This window comes from Mandrillus leucophaeus, unplaced genomic scaffold, assembly GCF_000951045.1.
Source record: "Mandrillus leucophaeus isolate KB7577 unplaced genomic scaffold, Mleu.le_1.0 Scaffold1, whole genome shotgun sequence".
NCBI classification, from domain to species: domain Eukaryota; kingdom Metazoa; phylum Chordata; class Mammalia; order Primates; family Cercopithecidae; genus Mandrillus; species Mandrillus leucophaeus.
Window position 1 is genome coordinate 12,647,321 of NW_012098097.1, and position 27,202 is coordinate 12,674,522.

The 27,202-nt window shown below is 61.3% G+C and overlaps 2 protein-coding genes across 3 annotated transcripts in view; one reads left to right on the forward strand and one right to left on the reverse strand.

The window, feature by feature from the left end:
• Positions 1-6,393, forward strand: part of ENGASE (endo-beta-N-acetylglucosaminidase) — a 12,352-nt gene extending 5,959 nt beyond the window's left edge. Inside the window, exons 5-11 of the mRNA XM_011967001.1 lie at positions 1,329-1,432; positions 1,792-1,900; positions 2,067-2,257; positions 2,843-2,991; positions 3,537-3,645; positions 3,921-4,035; positions 4,234-6,393. Of these exons, the coding sequence (XP_011822391.1) occupies positions 1,329-1,432; positions 1,792-1,900; positions 2,067-2,257; positions 2,843-2,991; positions 3,537-3,645; positions 3,921-4,035; positions 4,234-4,650 (1,194 nt within the window). The 3' untranslated portion in view covers positions 4,651-6,393. The remainder of the gene's footprint in view (positions 1-1,328; positions 1,433-1,791; positions 1,901-2,066; positions 2,258-2,842; positions 2,992-3,536; positions 3,646-3,920; positions 4,036-4,233) is intronic.
• A 1,189-nt stretch (positions 6,394-7,582) lies between these two features.
• Positions 7,583-27,202, reverse strand: part of RBFOX3 (RNA binding protein, fox-1 homolog (C. elegans) 3) — a 460,304-nt gene continuing 440,684 nt past the window's right edge. Inside the window, exons 6-15 of one of the 2 annotated variants that reach the window (XM_011990849.1) lie at positions 24,626-24,763; positions 22,066-22,119; positions 21,166-21,258; positions 19,622-19,682; positions 15,727-15,780; positions 15,351-15,483; positions 14,724-14,763; positions 13,601-13,662; positions 12,616-12,694; positions 7,583-9,101 (exon numbers count right to left, since the gene is read on the reverse strand). In XM_011990849.1, coding sequence (XP_011846239.1) covers positions 9,099-9,101; positions 12,616-12,694; positions 13,601-13,662; positions 14,724-14,763; positions 15,351-15,483; positions 15,727-15,780; positions 19,622-19,682; positions 21,166-21,258; positions 22,066-22,119; positions 24,626-24,763 — 717 coding nt within the window. In that variant the 3' untranslated portion in view covers positions 7,583-9,098. Of the gene's footprint in view, positions 9,102-10,145; positions 10,839-12,615; positions 12,695-13,600; positions 13,663-14,723; positions 14,764-15,350; positions 15,484-15,726; positions 15,781-19,621; positions 19,683-21,165; positions 21,259-22,065; positions 22,120-24,625; positions 24,764-27,202 lie in introns of those variants that run through there. The other variant, XM_011990912.1, reaches the window with a different exon arrangement.

The following is a 27,202-nucleotide window of genomic DNA, read 5'->3' on the forward strand; positions in this document are numbered from 1 at the left end:
CCCTCTGAGTACTAGGAGGGGAAGGGCTGAGGCTGCGGGGTTGGCCCCGTCCCTCTGAGTACTAGGAGGGGAAGGGCTGAGGCTGCGGGGTTGGCGGGGGATGGCCCCATCCCTCTGAGTACGAGGAGGGGAGGGGCTGAGGCTGCGGGGTTGGCGGGGGATGGCCCCGTCCTTCTCGGCCTGGGCCTCACAGCAGGTCCTTGTTGCTTCTCAGGGTCTTCTTTGATTCCTGTGATGGCTTCTTCACCAACTATAACTGGCGGGAGGAGCACTTGGAGCGGATGCTGGGGCAGGCTGGGGAGCGCCGGGCTGACGTGTACGTGGGTGTGGACGTGTTTGCTCGGGGGAACGTGGTCGGAGGCCGATTCGACACAGACAAGGTGGGTGGTGGTTTTCGCCCAAGGGCCAGTGGCCCAGTGCCTCCCGAGACCTCATTTCCTCATGGACCTTCCATTCCCATCTGCACCTCAAAGGAACGACATCAGCTGTTCTTCCCAGAGTGGGTACCCCGCGGCACTGAGAAACAGGGTGTCCTGCCCGGGCCAAGCCGTGTCCCCACTGAAACCCCTTTCCTGGCTATTTCTACAATTGGATAATGTATTTTTGTGTGGGTGTTACCAGACAGAGGTGCGCTGTTCCTCCGCTGTCTGGTCTTCGGCGGGCCTAGGCCTCCTGTCCCAGCTGCCTTCCTTGACCTTCCCCCCAAGGGAAGCCTGCGCAGACGCAGAGGGGCCTGCAGTGCCTCTCACAGCCGCTCAGGGGTGAGGAAGGGGGAAGCGCCCAGGGTTTGGGAAGTGGTAGGAGTCATGGCAAGGGAGCATTTTTTGGCGTCATACCAGCACGGAGGAAGGAGCAGGACTGGGCCGGTGCCCCTGGCGTGGGATGCACAGGGCTCTGCCTGCCTCTGGCTTGTCAGTCCTGCCCCTTCCCAGAGCCCCAGGGATGTTCTCAGCCCTTAATTTAGCTTTAAATGAGTAAATTAATCCGATAACTAAAGAGTCTCTTTACTGCCCGTGATTCTGATAATCGAATGAGGTGTGCCAGAGGACGATGGGACCGCGCGGCCACAGCCAGTTAGCACCCAGCTCCTGCCCCCCGCCCTTGCAGCATCGCTGACCGCCTCTCCGGCGCCCTCTTCTGGTCAGCTTGTGGAATGATGGGGGTGATGCCCAGCAGCCCCCAGGTGCAGCTAGGAGGGAGGGGTTGGACAGCTTCCCCCTCCCGTTTCCGAGCTGCCCTGAGAGCCCCCACCCCACGTCACTGGTGTCCAGGAGCCTGTCTGGACTCTGTGGTCCTGATGTGCCCAGCGTCGCCCTCTGTCTCCTCAGTCGTTGGAGCTGATCCGAAAGCATGGGTTTTCCGTGGCTCTGTTTGCCCCCGGCTGGGTGTACGAGTGTCTGGAGAAGAAGGATTTCTTCCAGAACCAGGACAAGTGAGTCCTGCCCTCCTGGGTGCTTAGTGCAGGCTGATGGGAGGAAGGGTTTCTGGTTTCTCTGACAGGACACGTTTGTGCTCTTTAGTGACCCTTCCTAAGCCGGGGGGTGGTTAAGGCAGGATGATGGGGGAAGAAACCAGCACCCTGGCTGCTTCTAGGCAGGGACCAAACCCAGCGACTGCTTCCCGCAGACTTGTGTTTGCAGCATATCCGTAGCCAGGGAGGCTGCAGTCCTCCCAGAAGTCCTGTCTTGGAGGGTGCAGGATGGCCTTGAGTTTCCACCAGCAAGTTTGAGGGACACTGAGAGGCTCCCTCCCTTCCTCCGGGCCGAGCTGTTGCCCCCATGTCTCTGGCAGGTTCTGGGGCCGGCTGGAGCGCTATCTGCCCACACATAGCATCTGCTCCTTGCCGTTCGTCACGTCCTTCTGCCTGGGCATGGGTGCACGGAGGGTCTGCTATGGCCAGGTGGGTGGCGTCTTCCCTCCGTGTCTGTTCTCTGGCCTCAGCTGGGACAGGTGGGAGGAGCCTGGGACTTGCCAGCAGGCGTGGTGGTGGTCTTGCCCTTCCCTGCCGCTCCGGGCACACCTGCTCTGTTGGCCTCTGCTGAGTGCCCCTGTTCTGCCCTTTTCAGGAGGAGGCGGTGGGGCCCTGGTACCACCTGAGTGCCCAGGAGATCCAGCCCTTGTTTGGAGAACACAGGCTGGGAGGGGATGGCCGGGGCTGGGTGAGGACGCACTGCTGCCTGGAGGATGCCTGGCACGGAGGCAGCTCCCTGCTCGTCCGGGGTGTGATCCCACCGGAGGTTGGAAATGTGGCCGTGAGGTGGGTGAGTGATGGGGGATGGTGGGTCCACCAGCTTCTCCCATCACATGTGGTGGCCGTGGAACTGGACAGATGGGGCAGTGGAGGCCAGAACAAGGACAGAGGACAGACCCAGATTGGTTTTTTAAAATTGTGGTAAAAAATGCATTAACTTGAAATTTACCATCTTGACCATGTTTAAGTGAACAGTACGGGAGTGTTATTCTGCGTACGTTGCTATGTGACAGATCCCTAGAACTGTGTCATCTTGTAGGACTGGACTCTCCCCATTGCACATTAGCCCCCCATCCTCCCCCAGCCCCCGAAAGCCACCCCTTTACTCTGCATTTGTGAGTTTGGATACTTTAGATGCCCCATATGAGGGAATCCCATATGGTATTTCAGAACTGAGATCTTTCAACCCACAAAAGAATCTGGCCTTGGGGTAGGGCTTGTCCCCTGGCCACGGACAGGAGCATGATGTGGGAGTGTTTGGCACCCAGGTCCTCTGTTCCTCGAGGGAGGGGCTGGCGGACGCAATTTGGAGCTGGCTTCGATTTCTCAGTGGTCTCTCCATGGCACTCACCACAGGACCTTTCTCCCCAGGTTATTTTCCCTGCAGGCCCCAGTGCCACCCAAGATTTTCCTGTCCATGGTGTATAAGCTTGAGGGGCCCACGGACGTCACGGTTGCTTTAGAGCTAACCACAGGGGATGCCAGCAGCTGCCACATCGGTGGCATCTCAGTGTTGAACGGTGAGGCAGTGGGGCCTAGGCCTGCCTCTGCCCGGCGGGGAGAGCTCAGGGGAGAGAAGTGTGGAGAGGCTCCTGGGGTGTGGGGAGGAGCTGGTGTGGACAGTGGAGGGTAAATCCCGCCTTTGCTGGAGTCAGGGCAGCTTGTGGTTGAGGCCTGGACAGGGAGGATTCACTTCTCAGCCACACCCTCTGCCCTGTGGCCTCGTCGGCAGCTGAGGCTCCTGTGCAGGGTGGACATGGGCCCCTTCCAGAGACCTGAGCTGCACACAGGCTTGCTGCTGACCATGGCGAGGAGAGGGTCGAGTAAACGGGGTGGGGGAGACAGCAGGCTGGAAGATGCCAGGATGAGTGAGAGCGTGGCTGAGCCCAGACATGCGTTTCATTCACCGAGCTCCTCTGGAGCCCTTCCTGGTAGCTTCTCCGGACCTGTGAGCCTCTGGCCTAACCGGGCGGTCTTCTCTGCACTCCTGGGGCTCCCTTGGCGGTCCTTCTCAGTGCCTTTTCCTTTGAGATTCTCCCTTTGCAAGTCCCATGTCTTTCTCCAGCAGAAACAAGCTCAAGACACAGCCTCCGACCCCTCCGGGTGCCCCCTACGAAGCTGGCCAGATGGGTGGGCCGCTGCGGCCGGCAGCTGAGCAGGGGCTGGGTCCAGCAGTAAGTCCCTCTCCTTCCTCACGTCCCTCTCCCCACTCAAGTCTCTGTTGGGAAACCCCAGAGCTGGAGGGATGGAGGGGCCCTGGGCTGGTCTTCAGGTTTTGGGCAGCTCTGAGACGGAAGCCCAGGACAGCTGCTGGGAGCCCTGCGGTCGGCCTGGGGTCCCCACCGACCCTGGGACGGATCTCCCTTCTGCTGTGGCTTGGGGCCTCTGGACGGCTCACCCCAGAGCCGCTGGGCTGAACCCGGCCTGTGATCAGCCCTTTTGCCCGCAGCTGCTACGAGGTGAGCCTGCGTGGGTGCCTGCTGCTAGACCTCCTCGTTTGCTTCTCACGGCCGCCAGGTAGTCGGGAGGAGGAGAGCTTCACCTGTCGGCTTGGAGAGATCCAGGTAATGCTTCCCAGAGGGGCTCAGGCTGGGCTGGCCGTTTGTCCAGCTAGAGTGGGGGTGGAGGCTACCCCAGGCCGCTCCCTTCTCAGGTTCTGTGGGGAACTGGGGTGGAGGAGTCAGGGAGGGGAAATGTGTGGGTGGGGGCGCCCTCTCCCTGCCCCTGGGTGTCCAACCGTGCTGAGCCTTCTCTCCTGCCAGGTGGTGGACGCTGCCAGCCTGCTGGCCCCTCTGCCCCAGGTGGAGACTGTCACCATCTCTCAGGTCCGCTGGCAGCCGGCCGCCTCTGAGCGGGAGGGGCCCCCTGCTCTGCTCCAGCTCAGCTGCACCCTGCACTGGTCCTTCCTCCTCTCACAAGTTCGTTGCTTCCGAATCCACTACTGGGGAGGGACGAGTGATGACTCTCCGGGCAGGGAGCTGCCGAGGCCAGAGATGCCCACGTTCCTGGGGTTGGCTTTTGCCACCCAGTACCGGATAGTGGACCTGCTGGTGGAAGCCGCCGGGCCCGGTCAGGATCGTCGCGTGGAGTTTCTGGTGGAGCCTGTCCCGAAGGAAGGGTTCCGGGTACCTCAGGCCGAGTGGGGCAGGGCGGCTCTGCTTTATTCAGGCCCCGCATGAGTGGATGCTAAAGCCAGGTGGTCTCCTGGCCTCCGGCTGAGGCCTCTTCCCGGCTCTCTGCTCCTGGCCTGCGCTGGACTTGCTACGTGCCGGCAGTGGCGGCGAGACCCCGGTCCCGGGGCTGGGGAAAGACCCCTGGCTGAATGCTGTGGTTTTCTGGCCGGGGGCGGTGGAAACAGGAAACCAAGCAGTGGGATCGCAGTGTTGGTTACTACGAGGCGAGTGGCGGGCCCTCTGTTTCTGCCTTGTCTCTCCCCACGGTACATGGTTCCCAGGTGAAAATGAAAGGAGGGGAAGAAGTTGAGAAAATTCTATAAAGAGTATTTCCTAATAGGCTGCAAGACGCTGATGCTGAGAATGACATTTTCTTTCCTGCAGATGAAACTATTAGAAAGGCTCTTAGATTGTGGCAGGTAGGCTTTGGAGCAGGCCCCAAGACGTTTCTGAGGATGCGGACGAGCTACAGCCGCTCCTGGGGTGGGGCTGCCTGCGGGATGGCGGGAGAGGATGCCCCGGAGAACCCTCCTCGTGGTGGGAGAGGCCCTTTTCCCTGAGGATTGGGCATTCCGGGCCAGCCGGCGCCGGCTTCGTGCCTCCACGTGGCCAGCCCCAGCTGCTGCGTGTTTCCTGGTGTTGGCAATTTACCGCGCTGCTGCCTGTGAGGTCATCTCCGGAGCGTTTTCAGCAGCCCCTGGCTCTGCTACGCTGCTTCCGGGCTGTGGGCTGCAGGGAAGTGGCTCTGGGGCAGTCTGCACTGTGGCCCTGCCTCTGCCCAGCAAGAGGCTGTGGGCTCTGGACAAGCTGCCCTTCAGGCTCGGGTAGCGGGTCAGTCCAGGCAGGAAGCAGCACCTGCCCCCCACGCCAGCCCAGCCCCAGCCTGCATGCAGGAGCTGCAGGACCCGTGGGGGCTTTTCCAGCTACTTGGTTCCTTCACGTCCTCCCTTCTCAGCCTCGTCCAAGCACCGGGGAGACCTCCAGGCTTACCCCTTGAGCAGGAGTCAGCACAGGTGCGTGGGGGATTGAGGGAGGCAGGGTCTTCACCACAGGCCCCTTCTTCTGTCCTTCCTGCTCTTTCTTCTTGTCGCCGCCTCCCCTCTGCCCAGGCCTCTGCAGCTGCACAGCCCCTGTTACACCTGGGCCGCCTGGGAGGCTTCCTGGTGTGGTGTCTGGACCCCACGGCCTTGGGTCATACTGCGGCTGGTCTAGGTGGGGTCTGTTGTGGTCCTTCCACGGTGTCAATGGCCTGAAGTCCCTTGCTTTTGGGAGGTCTCTCACCCCCAGGCCACATAGGGCCAGTGGTGGGGGTTCCCTTGGTGTTGGGCAGCGCTGAGGGCTGGGATACTCTGTGACCCCAGCTGGAGCCCACACCTAAGGGCTGGCATCCACATCATTTCACCCTGCAGTGAGGGAAGAGGCCACCAGGTGGCAGCACAGCCACACCCGTTCCCATGTCCGGAGGAGGGCAAGGCTGGGTGCTCAGCAGCCGCTCTGAGCCGGGGCTCCTTCCAGGGGCTGAAATCCACCTTTCTCCATCTTCCCTGCCTGCCTGGGTACTTGTGCCAAGTAGAGAGTCCTGGGATTAGGGTTCTATGCTCTTGCCTAATTAGGAACATTCTTCCCTGTCTCACGTGAGTTTGCCAAGGATATGGGGCAGGAGGCGTCCTCTGCTGACCCCCCTGCAGCCTGGAGCCACCCCGGGGACTGTCCTGGGTGGAGGGCAGGTGAACACAAGCTGCTGCCGCGTGGAGCCGCTCACTCGACGTTTTTCAGCTGTGACCATTCCCGGGCGCTCTTTAAGCCTCTCTCTCTCATTTGGAACTAGGGGGAACCAGGAAGGGGCTCCTGGCCCGTGTCCTCTGCAGCGAGGGTTGTGGGGGGCGTAGCATCCATGCCTTGCTGCTCGTCTTTGATGAAGTCTATTTTTTAAGTGTTGGCTCCCCCGAATATTTTATATAGAGGAGGGAAAATTTATAGTGGCAATTATTTTCTCACAGTCTGGTGAGCAGGCAATTAGGAGGAAGGGGGCCTAGCAGAGCGTAGCGTGTGGCAGAATTGCACCGCCCCGGCTCCCCAGCCCCACCGCCATGCAGGGCTCGCGTGCGGGAAAATTAATATGCCAGCGTTTAGGCCTGTGCCCCTCTGCTGGGTGTAACTGCTCTGAAATAAATGGTCTGACATTGTGAAAAGTGCAGTCGAGTCCTGGTGTGGTGGAGCACAGGCAGCACCAGCCCAGCGCTGGATGCTGGCTCCCTGTACAGCCCTGGCTCCAGCCCCAGGCTTTCTGAGCTCTGGGTTCAGGTTCTGCCACTTGCCTTCCCGTCCCCTCCTCAGCTGACCCTTTGCAGCTGTGTTCTAGCTCCTGGCCACCTTCCAGGAGGGGTGACAGGCTGGCGAAGTGGGTTTACCTTGAAGCAACATGGCTCCTCATGGGCCCCAGCTCGGGCTACACCAGGGGTGCAGAACTGGCTGGAGCACCAGCCATGTTTGCCTCTGTGCCATGTCCCCCCACCCTCCCAGCTCCGTGCTGTTTCTTGCATTGGGTTGACCAAGCATAGCTGTGTGGTCACCAGGTGTAACCCTTCTGCCTCCTGGGGTGCATTCTGCTCTGAGGTCACGCTGTGTCCAGCGCACACTGTAACCAGGAAAGAAGGGACCAGGGCTGGCCTCGACCTGAGTCCGAGAGGCAGGCCAGGCAGCCCAGATCTGCCATGAGCTGCCACCCACCCAGCCCGTCCTGGGGCAGGGTGCAGAGGACCAGCCTGGACTCTAGGATTGAGACTGGAGTCTTTTGCCTAGAAGGGCCTTCTGACGCCACTGCCACCTGGCTCCAGGCCAAGGCAGGGCTGCATCCCATCCTGGCCCCGATCCTGCAGCCTGGGCTGCTATGCCCTCCACCCACCATGCCCGGGAGCTGCCACAGCATACAGAGTTGTCCTGGTTTGAAGAAAGAAATCTTTATTAATCATCTTAATAATACTGTTAGTTGGAATGGTCACACCTTGGAAGCATACAGAATGGTAAGAAAGGAAGCCCGGGGCTCGGCTGCAGTCCTGGGGATCTGAGTCAGGGGGTTGAGCTGCTGCAAGAAAAGGGTCCGGAACAGCAGAGGGGACAGGGGGCTCTGTACAGAGGACAAAGCCAGAGGCAGGGCGTGGGGCTATGTACAACGGGAATAGAAAAGGAGAATTCCATTTCGATAGCTTCAGTAGCTGATGCTGAATAGAAAGTGAGGTGTATTTTTAAATTTTTGACGTTTCATGAGACAGTGGAGTCACATCGGGAGCCTGTATTTTTTGCTGCTTCCCTACTTCAGTGCTCCCTGCCTTGCCAGGAGCTCCTCCCTGCCACCTGCTCTGCTTCTCCCACCAGGTGAGCTTGGCTGCTCCTGCCACCTGGACACCTGCCTTGGGAGCAGCGAAAGGGCCGGCCCAGGCTTCCCCATCCCTTGCCCTTCCCATGGGCCTCTGCTCTGGCTGTGCCGGTCCAGGCCCACAGCCACTGAGACTCCCAACCTTGAGGCGCAGCTGGGCACTGGCCCGTCCCTGGCCGCCCACAGTGGACTGGGCTCGCAGGGGAGCGGCAGGGAGGGCTGGGTCCCAGCAGGCAGCACGAGGTCAGCCTTGGTGTGCACAGGCCCCAGGCCACCTCCAGAAAGGGAGAGGTGGCCAGGAAGAGCAAGTCCTTGGCCTCAGGGCCCACTTGGCCACACTCGGAGGTGTGAGGAGTGGCTCCTGGCTGGCTGGACTTCCTTCGTCCTCCCATGGAGCGCCCCTGAGTCCTGGAGCCACATCAGCCCTTCCTGTCAGGAGTTGGTCCCGGGGCTACTGTTGGACGGCTTCCTCGCCAGGCTGGGGGCACGGGCGGGACTGCCGGGCATGAGGGAGGTGGGACGCAGGGGACACGACACGAGGGTGATGGGGCCCAGTGGAGCCCCTGGGATGAAAGCTGCCCGCACCCCCCAGCCCCGCCGGCCCCCCGGCACAGCTGGCCACAAAGATCAAGTCTTGCTAGCAGCACCTCCCTGCTCAGGCCCCGGGCCTGCTCTGCCGCCGCTGGGCTCCACACTGCCTTGGGAGTTGGGGGCTGGGAAAGGAAGACTGGATGGAAAACAGAGCCCCCCACGGGCCCCGCAAGGGAGGCCCCTTCCCCTCCAACTCCCCCACTGCCTGAGACGGAGGGGCGTGTTCCCACTGCGCTGCCAGCCAGGACGCGGTGGGGCCGTCCAGTCCCGGGGCCGCTCCTCGGCGCCCCTGCCGGCGTGCTCCCTCGGTGCGGGCGTGTGGCCAGGACGCGGGACTTGGACTTGGTTGGATGCCTCTTGGTTTGGTTGGTTTTTTTTGTTGTTGTTGCTTGGATCTTAACATCTTTTTTTGTTTTTTTTGTTTTGTGATTTTTTTTGTTTTTTTGTTTTTGCCCTTCATGGTCCGAGAAGGAAACGGTGGAAGGTTTCACTACAACAGAAACAGAAAGGCAGGACTTGCAGCTTCCCAGGGGGGAGGCGCGGCAGGTGTGAGGGCGACAGGACCGCGTGGCATGGGGCCCCTGGCCTAGAGTCCTGGCGCCGCCACACCTGCCCCCCAGCTTCCAGGACCCTGATCTTCCAGGAGTGAGTGTGGGTGGACACCAGGTTGAGGCCCAGGCAGCCCGGGATGGGAAGAGACACCTGGGGCCATGAGGAGGAGACAGAGCTGAGCAGGGCAGAGTGAGTGGAGAGGCTGGGCCAACACAGGCCTCCAGGCGGCCTGGATGAGATAGCAGAGGGTGATGCTCTGGCCACGGGAGGTGGGGGAGCCGGGCCCTCCACGGCAAGGGCCTGGTGGGCGGCAGGACTTCAGCCCTGGCTGGTGGGGAACCCACATCCTCTAGCTGGCCTTCTAGCCCCAGGAGCCCAGCCATGGCACACTCAGAACCTGAGGCTACTTTTCCCTGTCATGGGGGTGCAGATGTGTGTGCCCCAGGCCAGCCCCAGGAAAGGACTGTGCCGGTCTTGGCTGGCTTTTCCCAGGCAGGCCAGCAGCTGCCCAGGGCTCTACTCAACTGAGGTCCCAGCCAGTGTCTCCCCAGAAGCGCCGTGCGCCGGGCTGGCCAGTCCCAGGGCTGAGGAAGGAGCGGCCCGCAGCCACAGTGCCCTGCCCGCAGTCTCCCGAATGCAGGGAGGGGGCTGACTGGCCTGTGCTCAGGGGAGGGCCTGAGGAAGGGTGCATTCTGCCCCTCATCGGCTCTCCTGCTGAGGACCCCTCCTTCCGGAATATACCCCAATAAAGACATTTCGGAGCTTGGGGACAGGGAAAGTAGGCTGTGCCTCCAGGACAACCCCCCTGCAAGGCTGGCCTGGCCTTGGCCCTGCGGTGCTAAGGGGCGCCTTGAGGGGGGGCCAGGACACGCCTTTCCACATTTCCATTTTCTGCTGCAGCCGTGTTAAGGAGTCGCGGAGACTGGCGTGACCACGGCAGTTTGCACACTACGCGACATGCTTGTGACTAGTCAGCAAGAAATATCATCAATAAAATTTAATTAAAAACATTAATTTCAGCTGAATGGGGCAAGGAGGGGTGTGGCTACTCCTGTGGTTGGCTGGGTGAAAGCCCGCGGGAGCACCCTCAGGCCGGGGAGACCCACACTGGGTGCCCGGAGCCCCTCCCTCCCTACATCAGGGTGCTGGATACTAGGGCCGTGGCACGGGGCTGGCGGGGTGGCTTTGGGCGAGGCCCTGCCGGGCGTTTCTGTCGTTCTGTGCAGCCCAGGAGGCCAGGAAACGTGGCTCTTGCCCTCATAGGGCACTACCGCTACTCCCGGGTCGGGGGCTGCCTGGTCTCCTGGCCCAGCCTGGACCCCATGGTGTGCATACCGTACCTGCAATGGCTCGGGTAGTACAACATCAACAAAGTCAAAATGGGAAATCACAGTTTCAGACATACAGGAAAAACCAGGGTCAAAGACACACACACCAGCACAGGTGGGGTGGGGAGACCAACTGGCTGGAGAGAAAAATCTATGGATTTTAGCGTCGCAGAGGGCCAGCCGTGCGTGGCGCTGACCGGGAGGGGTGCACTGTCTTCTGGTGGCTGTGCCTGGTTTTGGGCTGTTGGGTTTGGTGTGTAATAGACAGTCAGTGTGAATGCTGTTAGGGGCTGGGTCTCTTGCTAGTAGGGGGTGAAGCGGCTGTACCCTCCTCGGCAGAGGCTAGCCTGCAACATCAAAGATGAAAAACAGCCAATCAGTACCATCTTTTGGAAGAGGGGAAAAAGCAAAAAAGAAAAAAAAAATAAGGAAAAACAAAAAGAGAAATAGCTAAGTCTCGTTTCCTTTCCCTCTATATTCCTTGGGGAGAAGAAGTTGGGCTATCATGACAACAGGAGGGGCGAGGACCTGCCTCTGACTTGGTGGTCTCAGGCCAGTGTGGGGGGCGCTCTGGGGTCATGGCCAACAGCGCTTCTGGGTCACTTCTCTGGGCTCAGGCCTGGCCTCTCACTGTCCTTATGCAGAGGGGGTCCCAGCTCGGGCCCCACCTCCTTGCACCCCAGCAGGGCGACACAGGGCATCTTCAGGGCACTGAGGGACCTCCTGGCGGGTTCCTGGGCCTTGGCTGAAGAGCCTGGGGCCACTGAAGCCAGCTACACTGGGAGAGGCAAGTCTGCTGGGCACAGCACTAGAGACTTGCTCCCTGGGGGGGTCTCTGGGTCCTCCTGGGCCCACCTGGAGCCCAGCCCTGTCCTGCTGGGGAGAGCGGGTCCTGGATGCTCCAGCTCTCCCATGTCCTGGGCTGCCCCCAGTCAGGGAGGGCTCTGAAGGGGCCTCCCACCCTCCTACCACCCAGTTTTGTCAGAAAAGGGATGAACACGGCAAGTGCAAGAGAAGAAAAATTGGGGAAAAATAGAAAATCTTAAAAAGTGAAAACACAAGAGGAAACCCTCCGTGCATTCATGAAAGCTTTTAGCTTGCAGCTGCGCGGAGGGCCCAGGAGCCAGGGTATGGCACCTCCATCCGGGTGGGGCCATGCCAGATCTGCCCCTGTGGCTGCCCACAGCCACCACAGGCTGCTGGGGGTGTCTGAGGCTCATTAAAAATTGAAAAGGCAAGTCAAAAATTGGAGGGAGTCATCAAAACCAAGGAAGATGGGAAAAATCCATGGTGCCTCTGAACCTCCTCCCTCCTTCCTCCCCCAGGATGTTTTCATCTTTGATGCTGGATGCCAAGCTAGCTAAAACCCGCGTTCATACCCCGGGGCTGGGGCCAGTGGGCACAGGAGGCAGGTGTCTGCTGGAAGCAGCTCTGGGTGCAGAGTGAGCTGGGCTGCACGTGTCGACAGCTGGCCACACACACACACACACAAACACACACACACACACACACACACGCCAACGCCGCGCACCTCCCCGCCCTGCCCCTTCCACCCCACAGCCTGAGGGAGGAGACTGGGGCAGAGCAGGCACTGTTTCCCCAGGACCCCAGGACCCCCCAGGAAGCCAGGAGCCAGGGCCTGGTGAGAAGCAACCAGTAGCCCACGCTCCCCTCCCGGATGTGAGGGGGCTGCGGCAGCGCGGGTGGGCCGTGGGGATGTGGCGTGGGCAGAAACAGCCCTGGGGCCTTGGGAGCCTCTGCTGGGAAGGAGAGGCGGCCCTGGTTTGGTTTCTTAGGTTTTCCTGGTGGAAATGGGAATAGAGGGGCCTCAACAGGACTTTATCATAGTGATGGAGCTCAGGGAAACGGATCGGGCACACTGGGGTGCTCCCCAGAGGACCAAATGGTACGGTGGGCTGACCAGCCATTCAGCCTGCTTCCCCACAACTGAGAGGGCGCGAGGGGCTGGCCCTCCCCTCATCCTAACTCACATCCAGGACAGGGGCCTTCCAAAGTCTCCGGGACCAAGGCACTGGTCAGAGGGCTCGGCCTCTCCCCCAAGGACCTCGCCACACATCCCCAGCTGTTAGGACTGGCACCCAGGGCCGGGCCCGAGCTCCTTACCATGGTTCCAATGCTGTAGGTTGCCGCGGGCCCGATGGTGTGATGGTACGGGTCGGCAGCTGCGTAGACTCTGCCGTAACTGGGGAAGAGCGTGGGAGGAGGGTGGGGGAGGGGGCAGGTGAGGGGCGGCAAGGGCCTCTCACCTCCTCCCAGAGGCTACATGGGCACCCTCCCCTCCTGTAAGGCCTACCCTTCCTTCTTGTTAGGAAGGAAGCTTCTGGAACACAACAGGCTGCCCTCTCAATATGCCCACAGTGTGCTGACCCTGACAGGAGGAGTGTGCTCCACTCAGTGCTACGTGGAGGGGGATGGCATCCTCATGGAGCTCGTCTGCAGGGAAAACAAACTTCCACCCCAAAAAGAACGGGTAAGTGCTGGGGAGGGTTTTAAGAAAAGAGAGGGAGGATCAATGGGGAGGGACCAGGGACACTGCCCCCAAGAACATGACACCGTGTCCCTCATGACTTTCAGCAGTTTGTGCAGGAACTCTCAGCTCCTTAGAGGGCAGGGCTGGGCCATGGTGCCCTGTATACCACACTTCAGGGAGATGGAGCCAGGGCTGCCAGGAGGGAGGGGGTGCAAGCGGTCCCCAGGCCAGAGCAGTGGAGCTCAGCTGCCAACAGGCCAGATGTCCAAGGGGAAAGAAAGGCACTAGGCTAGGCTGCCCCAGGAGGAAGCACTCAAGCTCTGCCTCCAAGACAGAAAGCCACTGTGGGCACGGGGCAGGGGGTGGGGACTGGGAATCAGAGATGCTGTCTCCACCTCGGGGTTCCACAGCCTCCCCATGCGGCAAGCAGGAAGTGACTGAAGTCAGGGGCTCACTGGCTCAAGGGCCACACTCAGACCTGCTCCCCTGTCCCGACCCTGCTCCACCAGGCCTGGAAGGGTGGGTTATGCCTCCTGCCTGTCTGGGCCCAGCCCCCGAGGAATCGGTGTCCGTCTTCTCCCCACCCTGCTCCAGAACAGCACCGGCCCTTGGCCTCACCTGTCGCTGTAGGCTGCTGCCGCTGCAGCGGGCTGAGCGTATCTGTAGGCTGCGTAGCCTCCCTATAGGGTAAGTGGGAGGAAAGACAGCAGAAGGACTTAGTGGGGCTCCCCAGGGAAAGGCTGAGTGGGGAGAGACATGGGGAGAGAGAGACCCTGTGTGGGTGGGGCCCTGGGAGGGACTGCAAACCTTTCCAGCCTCCCAGCCTTGGCTGGGTAAGGATTAGGTGGTGCCTGGCCTGGGAACCTAGTTCTGGTCTAATGCAGGACCGAGGACTGCAAATGGCCAGGTGGCACAGTTTGGGGCGAGGCAGGTCTGCCTGTCCACTCCTTTCATTCACTCATTCATTCACACACCTATGTGTGCACTCCACACACACTAGTGGGTACCCATGACTCATCTGGCTGGGTGCTAGGCCTTGGCAAAGAAGAGGTGCCCACAGACCTGCCACCAGGCCAGTGAGGGCTGACTTGGATGCCGAGGGGCTAGGAGAATGCACAGTGACTCTGGATAGTGTCCTGGACACCAAGAAGGGTCAAAGGTAAAAGGCACAAGAGGACGTGAGCTCAGATGATGTCCTGGCCTCACATGAGCGGGTGACTGAATTGTGGGCAACTGCCCAGGACCGAAGGGTGGCTGGGTACATGGGGTGGGGTCGTCAGTGAGTCTGAGACAGAGGAAGCAGCAAGTGTGGCCCCATGAAGGGAGAGAGAGACCACAGGACCCCATCAAGTGGGGTAGGCCCCAGAGCACAGGCACCCAGGGGCCCTGCCTCCTGGCCCCTCTTGAAGCATGTCCTGTGGGTGCCTTAGGGGCTCTCACTGACCGCAGCTTGGTTATAGGGACGTGGCAGAGTCCCACTGCCCCCATTATATGAAGCCTTGCCCATGGGAAGACGCCTTCAGCTCACAGGGCTGCTCTCTTGATGGGCACCGACAACCAGACTGTGCTGTGCTGGGATTCCTAGGGATGCCACACTCTGGGCAGACATGGTGCCCTTGCCCTCCTGGCTTCGGGGGGAATGGGATGGGAGGAGCGGGCAGTAAGGGAGGAGACGCCGACTTCTCACTGAGACCCACAAAACACCTGATCCCTCCCTCCCTCCCGGCGGGGCTGCACTTACATAAATCTCAGCACCATAAAATCCATCCTGATACACGACCCTGGAAGCAAACGGACAAGAAAGTGGTGGGAACGCTGGAGAGGTGGGGTAGGCCGGCTCCGGTGTCTGCTGAGGAGGGAGGGGGCACGGTGCCAGCCCCGCCCATGGGACTGGCATTTTAACAAGCGTTTGCTCCAGTGCCCTGTTTTGGTATAACAATAGAGTAACACCCTTGCTGATCAGCTCCTTTCTCCCACAAACCCCGGGGCCCATGGCCCACCCGACCCCAGGTAGCTGCACCCCCCACCTCTTTAGTGATGGAGGGCACCGGACCCCAGGGAATGGGAGCAGAGCGGGCTCAGAGAAGCCCCTCGCTGACCTCAAGGGTGGACAACGCCCCCATTAAAGCAGACAAGGTTCTGGGGCTCTGAATGTCCCCCTAAATGCCAGTGACCTCGGCGATGCCCGCCGTGGTGGGGATGGGAGTGGCGATAATGGAGGCAGCTGCAGGGCTGAGTTCTGGGGCTCCCACGACCCCCCAGGTCTGGAAAGGCTGCCTAGTCCCTCGCACTGCGCAGGGCCTCCCCATTTCCCTCCTCCCCGCCCTCCCACCCTTTCCTCCACGCCTCCCCCGGCCCAGGTACTCACGCTCCATAAGTCGGGATGGGGGGTGGGGGTGGTGCAGCCCGAAACGTATTATACACGGCCCGGCCCCGGCCCCGAAGATGTGCGCCCCGGTAGGCAACGGCTGTGCCGGTGGTGGGGTAGGGGAACCCTGTCACTGCAGGAAAGGGGGCCCGAGACACATGTGAGAGGCACAGTGGGGCCCACCTGTGCCCCCAACTCTGCTCCAAACACCTAGCCTCCCCACCCCTTCCCAAGCCCCGCCCCTGGAGCCCTACTCAGGCAGCACGGCGGGAGGGCGGGGACGGCCCACCTGGCCCCGCCCCTCATGCCCCGCCCCCAGAACTCCACGGACCAAGTGGCTGGTCTCATCCCATCTCCGCCCCGCCCCAGCCTTTACCTGCATAGAATTCAGGCCCATAGACTGCGCCGACCACTGGATTTAGCTTCCAGCCTAAAACAAAAGCACAGAGACCTAGTCACTGCCTTCCCCGACCCTTTCCCCACCAAAACCTATGCCTGGGAACCCCAGCGACACCGGTGGAGCTCTTGGGAACACTCCCAGGGCGCCTCCCCGGGCCGGGCCCCAGCCCACACTGCCCCTACAAGTGCGGGGTTCAGAACACCAGGGTCTGCTCCTTCCTGACTCTTCTGCCTGGGGCTCTGCTACGATTCTTCCCTAATTGTCCTCCTCAGCCTGCCCCTGAGCAACCCTCACCCTGGGCGTCATCCCCCGAAGCCTGGGGTGCCCACCTCCCAGAAGAGAATTGGAGAGGGAAAGTGGATCTACCCGCTTGCGCACAGCTGGGATGAGGGTTTCCGGAGTCAGACTCGGCACCGCCCCACCATCCGAGCTGAAGGTGGCCAGAGGCTGCAGGAAAGGCACTTGGCCTCTGCCCATAACCTCGCCCCACTGCCTGCCAAAGGACCCCTCCGGCTCCCTCTTCCCAGTGCTGAGTCCTGCTCTCACTTTCCTCCCGTCCTCACCGTCCCCCAGAGCGGCCGTCCGGGAGGGTAGCCTGGGAGCAGGTCGAGGAGGAAAAGGCATTTGGACTGGGGATGATCATACGGATGGGCTGCTTTTCCTCAACACTGTATGTGAGCCACACAGACTGTTTGAAACTCGCTGCGTCCTCACGCCCTCCCCATTTTGCAGATGAAGGAACAGAGGCCTGGAGAGGCACAGCAACCTTCCGTCACCAGCTGGGGAGTGTCAGAGCCAGGGATCCTGGCCTGCAGTGCTCAGCCAGACCCATGTTTCTGGCCATTCCATGGGTGCCAGGCTGTAATCGGCCTCCCAGCCTCTCCCTTCCTGCAGGTGGGCCAGTCTTCCTCTCCCCGGGGGGCCCAGGAGCAGGGCAAAGACCTGCTTCACCGGGAGGCCTCTGCAGGGGAAACCAGCTGTCTTGGAGTGGGCTCCGGCTCTAGGCATTCTGACAGGGTGGGCAGGACGGTTTCCTGATGAGGCCCAGCCCCTCCCCCCTCTTCAGTGTACCCAGGTCTTCTCTCTACAGCATGCCCCGTGGGCCCCGCTCCTTGTCCCTTTGCAATGTGCGGGGAGGGACAGCAGGGATGAGAGCCCACTGGCCAGCTGGGGAGATACATCTGGAGAGAGTGGCAATGGGCCCAGGCCACGTGTGAGCCCGACCCAGATTCTAACAACCCCACTGCAGGGCAGGCAGACCGGAGGCAGTGAGGACGGAGGGTCGGGGTTTGCTCCTCCCTCTGGCCAACTCTTCACCCCACCCTGCATCCCTGGCCCACCATCACACAACCTTGTATCTAGACGTCATTGCTGGGACTTTGGAATCTTCCAAAAAGATAAATCCCAGGTTAGGAGGGAAGAAACTTTTTTTTGGGGGGGGGGGGGGGCGGTTGTCTTGCTCTGTTGCTCAGGCTGGAGTGCAGTGGATAGTCACAGCTCACCGCAGCCTCGACATCCTGGGCGCAAGTGATCCTCGTACTTCAGCCTCTCGAGTAGCTTGGGCCAAAGGTGCCTGCCACCACACCCTCAGCTAATTTAAAAAACTATCTGTAGAGACAGGGTCTCCCTGTGTTGCTCAGGCTGGTCATGAAGTCCTGGGCTCAAGAGATCCTGCCCCCTTAACCTCCCAAAGTGCTGGGATTACAGGCGTGGGCCACTGCATCAGGCTGAAATAAAATTTTTTTTTTTTTTTTTTTCCTGGGGAAACCTCCAGTCTCAAAAGCTGACTCTTTACTAGCAGGGCCATGATGGAACAGTCCTGCAGACCCTGACCCCAAGCCCAGACTCCCCCAGGCTCCATCCAGTGGCTCTTCTGGTCCATACTGGGCGAGTGAGACTTGGAGGCTGTATGTGTGCTTCAGATGGCCCTGGGCACCTTCACCTGTTAATTCTGGCTTCCTGGATGCCTCCGCCAGTTATTCTGGCTTCCTGGGTGCCCTCACCTGTCGATTCTGCCTCTCTGGGAGCCTCCACCTGTCTCTGCTGGCTCCATTTCACTGTCCGGAACCCCAGATGGCAGAGGCAGCCTGAAACTGCCTGGATGGCCTGTTTCTACTATGAATAGTTAACACCTGGGCAAACCTGGTGGGTTTGTTTTCTACAATGGAAACCTCCACCCCCAGCTGATGACTTCCAGAGTGTTGGGTAGTGTTGAAGCAAGTCACTTGGCATTCGCCCCCAGAGCCCATGTGTTGGCTTCGGTGCCAACCTGCAGAGAACCCAGGGCCGTCCCACTGCAGTCCTCTGTGCCCAGGCTGATGAAGACATTGAGATGAAACGGCTCTTGCTGCAAAGGTTCCCACCTCCCTCCATTCCCTGATGTTTCACTGGTGTGGGTTCTGTGCCCCTCAGGAGCTGCACAGTCCAAGGCCATTCAGGGATGGGTCTATTCTGATTTCTGTGCTCCCCTGAATTCTCGTTTCCGCCCAGACAGTGGTGAGTGTGGCTCTTGGGTGCAGAGTGGGCAGCTGGTTCCAGAGATCTGGACGCCCCGCTGGTTGATCACCTGGACCCTGTAAAAATGTCTCCCGCTTTTACTTCCTGTGCCAAGTGCCAGATCACGGAAGAGTCACATCCAGAAAGCACTCGGGATGCTTGCAAAGTGGGAGGACTCCCAGATTTTTAAAAAGAATTGGAGATGTGTAAGTCCTCATAAAAGCAAGACATGAGGCCACGAGAATCAAGTCAAACTTGGGCCAGGCCAGAGTCCCGGCGCCATCCCAGCATCGGACACCAGGAGAAGAGCTGGGGAGCGAGGTGGCGGATCGGGCAGTCCTATCCAGGCTTCCGTGCTGGTCGTCACCTGACTCCACGTATGGCCGATCACATGGTGGGGGGCCATGAGAGGCTGGGGGTGACACCGTCTGAGAGTCCACGGCAACAGGGAGACCCATCCTGTCCAGCAGCAGCGCTGAGGCTTTTAAGGGCTCCGAGTGGGAAGCTGCTCCCTGGCAGGAATGAGCCGAGGCCCCCAACACACACCTGCTCCGCTCAAAGCAGGCCCCTCGCCTGATGGAGTTAAGACTCGCAGTGGCCACCAGTGGTCCCCTCCGCTTCTCCAGAGCCAGCACTTAGCGTTGGCAGATCCATCTCCAAGGGAGACCGGCCACCTCTGTTTGCAGTGTGGTGCACACACACAAGATGCCTCAGTCTCCCCACGTTGTGGACAGCAGGGCTCAGCCTGGGGCCTCAGTGCCCCCGCCGTGCTTGAAAAGCCCCAGGAAGACAGTTCCTGTAATCACATTCTATGAAATCTGAGCACCTCCCCCCGGGCCCTTGCTCATGGCGCTTAGAGGTGTCATTTCTCAACCAGCAGCTCTGGGGGATGGTGTCACTATTTCTGTTTTGCAGCTGAAGAGACTGGAACTCAGAGAGGTCTAGAAGCTCACCCAAGGCCCCCCGTGCCCCTGCTGCCCTCCGTGAGCTTGCTCACACCGGGAATTGGTGCAGCAGGTCTCAGCACAGAAGCCTTCGAACTCAAGGCCCTGGGGGAAAGTCCGTCCTAACCCAGGAAGGCACTGCTGTCCCACTGTGTCAGAAGCCTGCACGCGTCGCCTCTGGGGGCCAGGCACGCTTGGGAAAGCGAGACTCCAGCGATGGCTGATTGTACGGGGCCATGAGTGGGGTGGGTGGCCCCCAGCTCTCCTCCTGCCTCTTCTGCCCCACCCGCTTCTGACCGGGAGCAGAGCAGCAGCCCCAGGGCTGGGACACTGGGGATGGGGGCTGCCTAGGATCCAGAAGCCTCAGCTCTCCCAGGGCCTCTGCCCGACCAGTGACCCCGGCAGCCTGGTGGGGGTGCCTAGCCCCTTACCGTTGGTGTAGGGGTTCCCCGTCTTCTTGTTGGTCATGACTCGGGCCGTGGCATTATTGACCTGTCCGGAGAGGGAAGGAAAGAGAGGAAGAGGGACGATTAGCCTCCTGGAAGACCCACCAGCCACTCCTCCCCGCCCCGCCTCCCGCCCCGGCCTCCTCTCTCCACCGTGCTGCCTGCCCTCCGGGAGCCTCGGCCCCCACTGCTCCCAGCACGGGCTAAAGCCCCGCCTGGCCCAGGACCCCAGACCCAGGCCTGCTGGCCTGTATTCTTCACATGGCTGTTCCCATAAACCCAGCCCCAGACTCCCAGGCACCCCAGGACAGCTGGAGAAGCTCCCTGGTAGACTCTCCACAAAGTGTTCTCCAACCAGAACCAGCTAAGAGGCTAGACTTCAGGACGCCCCCTCCTCCCTGAGGCTGCCAAGGCCTAGCTAGGCATGGGCACCAAGATGGCCTCATACCCTTCCTGGATGATGCCCCCCTCCCCCGAGGCCAGAGTCCTCAATGTTGCAGAGCACAGAGCTCTCTGATGGGGCCCCTGTGCCCCTGGAGGATGAGGCTGACAGGGAGGGGCTCTGGGCACGAAGTCACCTATTTTCCACACATATGCCCGGGTGAGGCTGTCCAGGGGCAGCCTGGGATGGGGAGGATGAGGCGTGTGTGAAAGAGAGTCGAGAACAGCAGGGGTGATGGGCCCCAGGAAGGGGTCTGGGCTGTTCTGCCTCCCCTGTGTCCTCAGTGTGAGCCCTGAGGGCATGGGGCTGCAGCCTGGCCAAGCCAGTGCCTTCGGAAGTCTGGAAACCTCCTCTCACGCCCTTCACCTCCTGCCTGAGGGTTCTGCCTTGGTGGCTCGCCCCAGCCCTCCTCCAGCCACCCTTTGGCTGCCCTGCCTGCTGGGGGACCCAGCTCCAGATACCCAGGCCGCAGCAAGGGAACACAGCCCACTGGCACTCTGGGCCTCTGGGAAGCAGGGGACAGAGCGGGGTGGGTGTCAGGGAGGGACCCAGAGCTCCCTCTCCCTGCTCCTCCTTGGGGCCTGGTCTCCTCCTCTGCCCTGGCCATTGCCACTGCTGACTCTGCTTCTACCCAAACAAGGGGAGGAGTGGGGCCAAGGTGGGAGCAAACTGCAGGGCCCAGACTGGGCCGCGTGGGGACAGGTTGGGGACAGTCACTGCTCCATGGTGAGCAGGGTCTGGGGATTAATGGCTCCTTGCCCGGGTGTACTGGCCATGGTCCTTGAAGCTGCCAAGCCCCAAATACAGGATTTCTGGGGCTCTTTCACTGTCTGGTTGGGGACAGGGCCTCTCCTAGGAAAAGCAGGGAAGAGGCAGGGGAGAGGGGACCTCAGGTGAGCCTGAAGGAGTGACAGGTGACAGGGCTTGGCCTGCAGCCAGTTACTCTGGCCTTAGTGCAACCCTTCCTCCCACCCCAGGGGACCCTGGCCAGGCTCTCTGAAGGGTGCGGCAGTGGCGGGGCTGGGTGAGCTGGGGGGCAGGTGGGCGATCTCAGGGCATCCCTGCCGCAGCACACTTATCTGAGCACCTCAATTTTCCGTCCCTCTACGATCGTCCCATTCAGCTTCTCCCGGGCTCGGTCAGCATCTGAGCTAGTTTCAAAAGTTACAAACCCAAAACCCTGTGAGCAGAGGAGAGGGAAGGACAGGCACGGAGAGGAGGATACAGGGTGAGAAAGAGGAGGAAGAAGAGGAGTTGGGGGGGCAGGGGAGGGGGGGGAGAGAGAGAAGGGGTTGAGTCAGGTGAGTTGAGGCGGAGACGCAGGCAGCCCAGTGGTCTGTCCTAGGGCCACCGGCAGGATGCCAGGAGGGGTATGGGCCCCAGGGGGGCAGCTGCTGGCCCAGCCTGAGCCCAGCCTGAGCTGATCACCTGGCATCTCCACAGGGACAGGCCAAAGCCACCTGAGAGACGTCATACCTGACCACAGGCCAGGCCGGCCCCCTGAACCCCACCTTGGGGTGGGGGGCCCAGGCTGGGCTACAGGACCTGCAGGGGCAGCCCCCCCACCTCCACCCTCGGAGCCCAGGGCAGAGGGTCGTGCCTTCCCGGAAGGGCAGCAGGGCTTGTCTCCGCTGGACGCCCTCCCCGGCCTGCCCTCTCTGCAGCCCCTCCCTCAAGCCTCCAGGCCAGTGGTCCCCTGGGGTGAGCGTTCAGTGGGCTGGGGCCCGGGCCCAGGGGCCCAGGGCCCTGGGGTGCAGGCAAGAGGTCCTGGTGGCTCAGAAAGAAAAAGCGGCAGCGGCAGCAACAGCACAGACAGCTGGGGTGGGGGCGGGGCGGGTGGGGGTGGAAGAGCGGGGAATACAAGCACCCGTGTCGCTCAGGGGTCCTCGGGCGCGAAGCTCTCCAGGAAGGAAACGCACATTTCACACGTTAGCCTGGCGGGACCTACAGCCGGCGCTGTAAGGCGGCAGCTCCGTGCGGCACCCACCTTGGAGCCCCGCTCGTTAAAAATGATCTCCACGTCTAAAATTTTTCCGAATTGCTGCAGAGACAGAGACAAAGAGGGAGTGGGGCAGACAGGAAAGTGCGGGTTAAGACCGCTGGCCCGGCCGCCCGCTCCACTCCTGAGACGCTGGTCCCTGTGCTCTGCCCTGGGCTCCCAGACTGGGAAAGGAGCCCTGGGACCCCTCCCACCTCTGGCCATGGAGCGGCTGGGACTTGGCCACTTGGAGAGGGCGATGGTGGGGATAGAGTGCCCAAGGCATCACCAAGAGGGTCCTTGGTGTGGTGTGGGGGTAGGGACAGCTCTCCCAGCCTCTCCTAGAGGCCCGTATCTCCCTTCTGCCTCGGGGAGCTTTTCCTGCCAGGACACTAACTCCAGCTGCCAGCTGGGGATGGGCACATCACCAGCGTCCCCTCCTCACCCTGCTAGGACTTGACCACTTGGAAAGGGTTACAGTGGGGACAGGGTACCCAAGGCATGACCACCACCCCTAATTCACACTAAAGGGTAAAGGTCTGCTCTGAGACCCTTCTCCAAAGGATGGGGGACGGGGGAGGCAGAGGGGCATGAGTGCCCATTAGGGACAAAGTGCCACAGAGAAGAGAAAGTGCTGGGGTCAGGAAATGGAGATTGAGGCCACTGGAGGTCAGGACCCCTGGTTGGGAAATGGGACCCTCAGGCGTCCCTGAGATGTGGAGAAGGCTGGGCAGGGGGAAAATGGGGTGGAGGGTGTGAGGGAAAGAGGGATGCGGAGGGTCTTCTGCCCAGGCCCCCAGGACCCTGCACAGCCTGTCGTGGGGCTGTGCTGGAGTGGGGTGCTGGGCAACAGTGACCTGAACCCAGGCCCGGCCTGTGCAGGACGCTCAGGCCAGCTGGGCCATGATGCTCTAGTTGCCTTCTTCCCTCCCACTGTTGGCCACGGTCCCCATGGGGCAGCCTGGTCTCTCACTGGTATGTGAACAGCCCCAAACAACAGTTCTGAGGTCCCTAGGGCCCATCCTGAAGCCTGCAGTGCAGGCAACTGATGGGGGTTTCCTAGTCACCTCCACACAGCCCTGGAGGTGGGGGGTGCAGCAAGCCCCAGTGGGGCCAGACAACAATGAAATCTCAACTCTGCCAGGTGCTGAAAAGGGGACAGTACCCCCCCGTTCTGCAGAGAGCCAGGAAGCTGATGGGGGACAGTGTCCCTGTCCTGTAGGGACCCAAGGAGCCGACGGGATGGTGCCCCCGTCCTGCAGGGACTGAGTGTATGTAAACAGGTCCCCTGCAGGGGGCATCCAGCCAGAGCTCCAAAATGCCATCCTTTGAGGACAGCCAGCCAGAGCTCCAAAATGTCAGCTGCTATTAAGGGGCAGTCCCAGGCCCAGAGAACTCTGGCCGCTCGCTCAGGACCCAGGGTCAAGAAGGGACAGAGTCCTTGCCATCTGATGATTCTAAGTCATGCCAGCCCTCCAGTAAGTCTAAACTCCAAATCCAACCAGGCTGGGATCCTGAGACAGGGAGTGGACTTCTGGGGGTCACGTCAGGGGGTAGGTGGAGGGGAACCTCTCCACCCTGGGGCTGCCAGAGGTGCCTCCAGTCTGCATGGCAAATCCCAGCTGGGTCAGGGTGGCAGGAGGAGAGAGGCTGGGATTCAGGAGCCAGAGGCTGTCTACCTGCACAGCAGAGGTGGGGTGGGCACTGCGGCAGGCAGGGGGAAGAGGAGTTTGAAGGGAGGGAAGAAACGTGGCTGGGCTGCGTGGTCCTCTGTGGCCAGGGCAGGCCTGGGAGCCCGGCTGAGCCGCCCAGCTGCTGCTGCTCCCCCACCACTCAGCAGCCCCAGCCCCCGCAGGCACCAACACCTGCTAGGCGCATTCAAGTCCAACAACAACCAAGTGACCAGGACCCGGGGCAGCCCTGCACGTTCTCAGTGACCCCACCACCAGGGCTGAAGGCCACAGTGCAAAACCCGGAACAGGCCCACGGAGTCCAGGACGGGCTTCAATTCCCATCGACTGTGCATCCGGTTCCAAGTTCCCCACCCGGGGGCCCGGGGGACACAGGCCCAGAGAGGTTGACTGCCCGGCCCCAAGGCACACAGGAGAGGCCAGGGCTGGGGCTGCTGCTCTGTGGGAGGCCGAGGTGCCCCTCCAGGTACCCTCTTGTGAGGAGACAAGAGCCAGAATGTGGGAATAGGGTGGTCATAACCAAACTGGCTGCGAGGCCCCAAGGCACTCTAGGAAACCCCTGAGATCAGGTGGTCTGGGGACCATGGGTGAATTTCTAGCTGGGAGCAGGAGGAGTGGGGTTTGCGGGGCAGCCACAACAGATCCGCCTACTCCTCAGCTCGAGGCCTTCCTCTTCCCCGCCACCCTCCCAGCAGGTTCAGGTCAGGTCGGGGCTGGGCCCAGGAGGGAGGGAATCCTGGGGCCCTGGAGGCTCCCAGTGCAGTGGGAGGCAGGGAACCCGGAGGAGCAGCTGTGGGCAGGAAGGCAGGGCCTGTAGGTGCCACCCTGGAGCTGGGGCAGGTGTGGAGGGCAGGATGGGCAGGGCCGCGCACACTCACCCCGAACATTTGCCGCAAGTCGGGGTCCCTGAACCGGAAGGGGATGTTGGAGACGTGTAGCCGCTTGGGCTGCTGCTTCTCTGTAGGGTCGGAGGGGTGGAGCGGCTGGCTGTCCGTCTGTGCCGCCTCGTCTGTCTGCTGCAGGGAGAGGACTGGGCTGCGGAGGCTGCCTCTGTGTGCGGGGTTGCCCATCCCCTCTGCTGAAGGGAGGGCAGGGTCTAAAGGCCAGATTCTCCCCCACCCTTCTGGGCCTCTCCCATCCCTGGGCTGGGATCCTTGGCAGAACCTGGGCAGACAGTTTCCATGAGATACAGCACAGGGACACCTCACACGGAGAGGCTCCACCTCTAGGCCTTTGCCCAAACTGTGCAGGTGAGAGGCCGCCTCCCTCCCGCCATCCCAGTGCAAGGCCTCCTGGCCTGCTCTGCTCCCTGCTCCCACAGCCCAGCCCTGTCCACAGAGGCTGAACCTCCACGGTCTCTTAGCCCCACTGACATCTCAAGGCAGTTCTGGGGGCCCGAGGACCCCACTGGCTTTCAAGTCCTGATGATGAAGTGGTGAGCTGGAGACAGATGTCAGCCCGGCCCGAGGGTCCGCCTGTCCGAAGGTGCTGCCTCTTCGTGTCCCCCCATCCCCGCCATGCTCCTGTTTATTCCAGCCTGCTGCTGCCACTCAGAACCTTTAGGGTTCACCTCCAGAAGCCTCTCCCAAGGCAGAGGTGGCTGAGTCCAGTCCTTTACAGTTAGTCTCCATTTGGACCCAAATGCTGGTGGGCAGATGGGCTCCCAAAGACTTGGGTCTCAGGAAACAAAAGCCACCCGGCCCTCAGCTCCCTGTGAGAAGGCAGGGGTGCCGCCTGAGGCAGCGCAGTGTGGCCTGTGTGAGGCTTTTCCTGCGTGGTCTTCTCCAGTGGACTGGCCACGAGCTCACGGCAAGCCTGGCCTTCAGTCTGGCTGAGTCTCGGCTGTATCCACAGAGCAGGAACTCCGGACATGTGGCGGGTGCTTCATCAGCATCGGCCGGGTGGATGCACGGGTGACTCTCCGAGGTGGCCATTAGCTCATCACGACCTGGGTCCAGGCCCAAGGGGCGCTACAGTCCAGTTCCATGGATGCAGCCAAGCCGCAGGTGCCAGCCTTGCAGACTGTTTCCCCGCTCAGCCCACTGGCAAGATGGGTGGGTGGCACAGGAGCACCAGGGTGCAGGAGAGGCCCTCGGCGGCGACAGGCACAGGTGGTGGGTGCACACCCCAGCTCCCACGGGGTGCCTTGGAGGGGCTCTCACTGTCCACACTTCCTCCAGCAATTTGAGCTCAGCTGCCCATGGGAACAGCAGGCTGACAGTGTACCTTTTATTGGCTTCCTTTGCCTTCTCGCCTCAATTCCACGCTGCCCCTTACGGGTTTTGTGAGATCATCTCCCAAATACACCCTTTGCATTTGAATCCTTGGCTCTGGGCCTCCTGATACTCCCGGTGGACAGCTGGAGGCCACACACAGAGAACCCCTCCTCAGAGGCCAACTGGCTTCTGGGACAGGACGCCAGCCGAAGGTAGGAGGGTCTTGGCTCCAGCCATCTGGATCCTTTCTGGAGTGGCAGTAGAGGAGACTGGGGTCCCTGAGAGGCCTACACTGCAGTCGGTACAAATGGAAGGCTGGTGGCATGGTCTCCCATGTGGCCTGCAGAGCAGAGGCAGCCAGTCTGGGAGCAAGAGAAAAGCCAAGACGAGAGGCCCCAGAGAGCCATTCCCACGCATCTCCAGCCAGGCGAAGCACCTGGCCGCTGAAGCCACTTTCCGGAGGGCATCTGTCGCGGGCCACCAAAGGAGTGCTGAGTCAGGACGGTGAGCGGGGAGCCTGGGGTCACAGTGCCAGAGGCCTCGGCCCATGGCAGAGGAAATGAGCCAGAGAGGCAGAGCTGTGCCAAGGTCACACTACAGCTAAGTGGCCAGAGCTTGGTCCCTCGACTCCTGAGTGGCTGTCCGGCTGGCGCCGCCCCCTGCACGGCCGCCCTGGTTGTCCTTTCTGGAAGGACAGGCTGCTCCCCTGCATTTCTGCATGTGGTCAGGAAGCCTCTGACCAGGCTCCAGGGCAGCAGGTGCCCCTAGGTGCCAAGAGGGGAAGTTACCACTTCCTGGGCTGCGCTGGGAGGTAGAGGACACAGCCTCTGCTGTACCGCAGCTTCTTCCCTGGCAACAGCCACTAGCGCGGGCAGTGGGGCAGGCTGGGAGTGGGGTCTAGAGGACTGGAGCATGTGTCCATGTCCCTGATGCACCTCTGTCCCCTGCGTTGAGAAGTGAGGATGCAGCACACACCCCACAGTGTGGGACGGCGACAATGTGGGAACTGCCGTCCTGGAGCTCACCTGGACGTGCGCTACAGGACCTGTCTCAGCAGACGCGCCATGTGGTGTGCTGACCCAATTCCGACGGGCATGTGTCCTGAGCTCTGCGTGTTCCCAAGGCGTGAGGCTTTGGGTGGATCCCGCATCTCCCTCAGGACCCCAAGAGGTGGACAGTGGCCAAGGCTCTTAGAGGGCATGAGCCCCCAGGCTTGGGCAAGTTGGGTGGCTGCTCCTT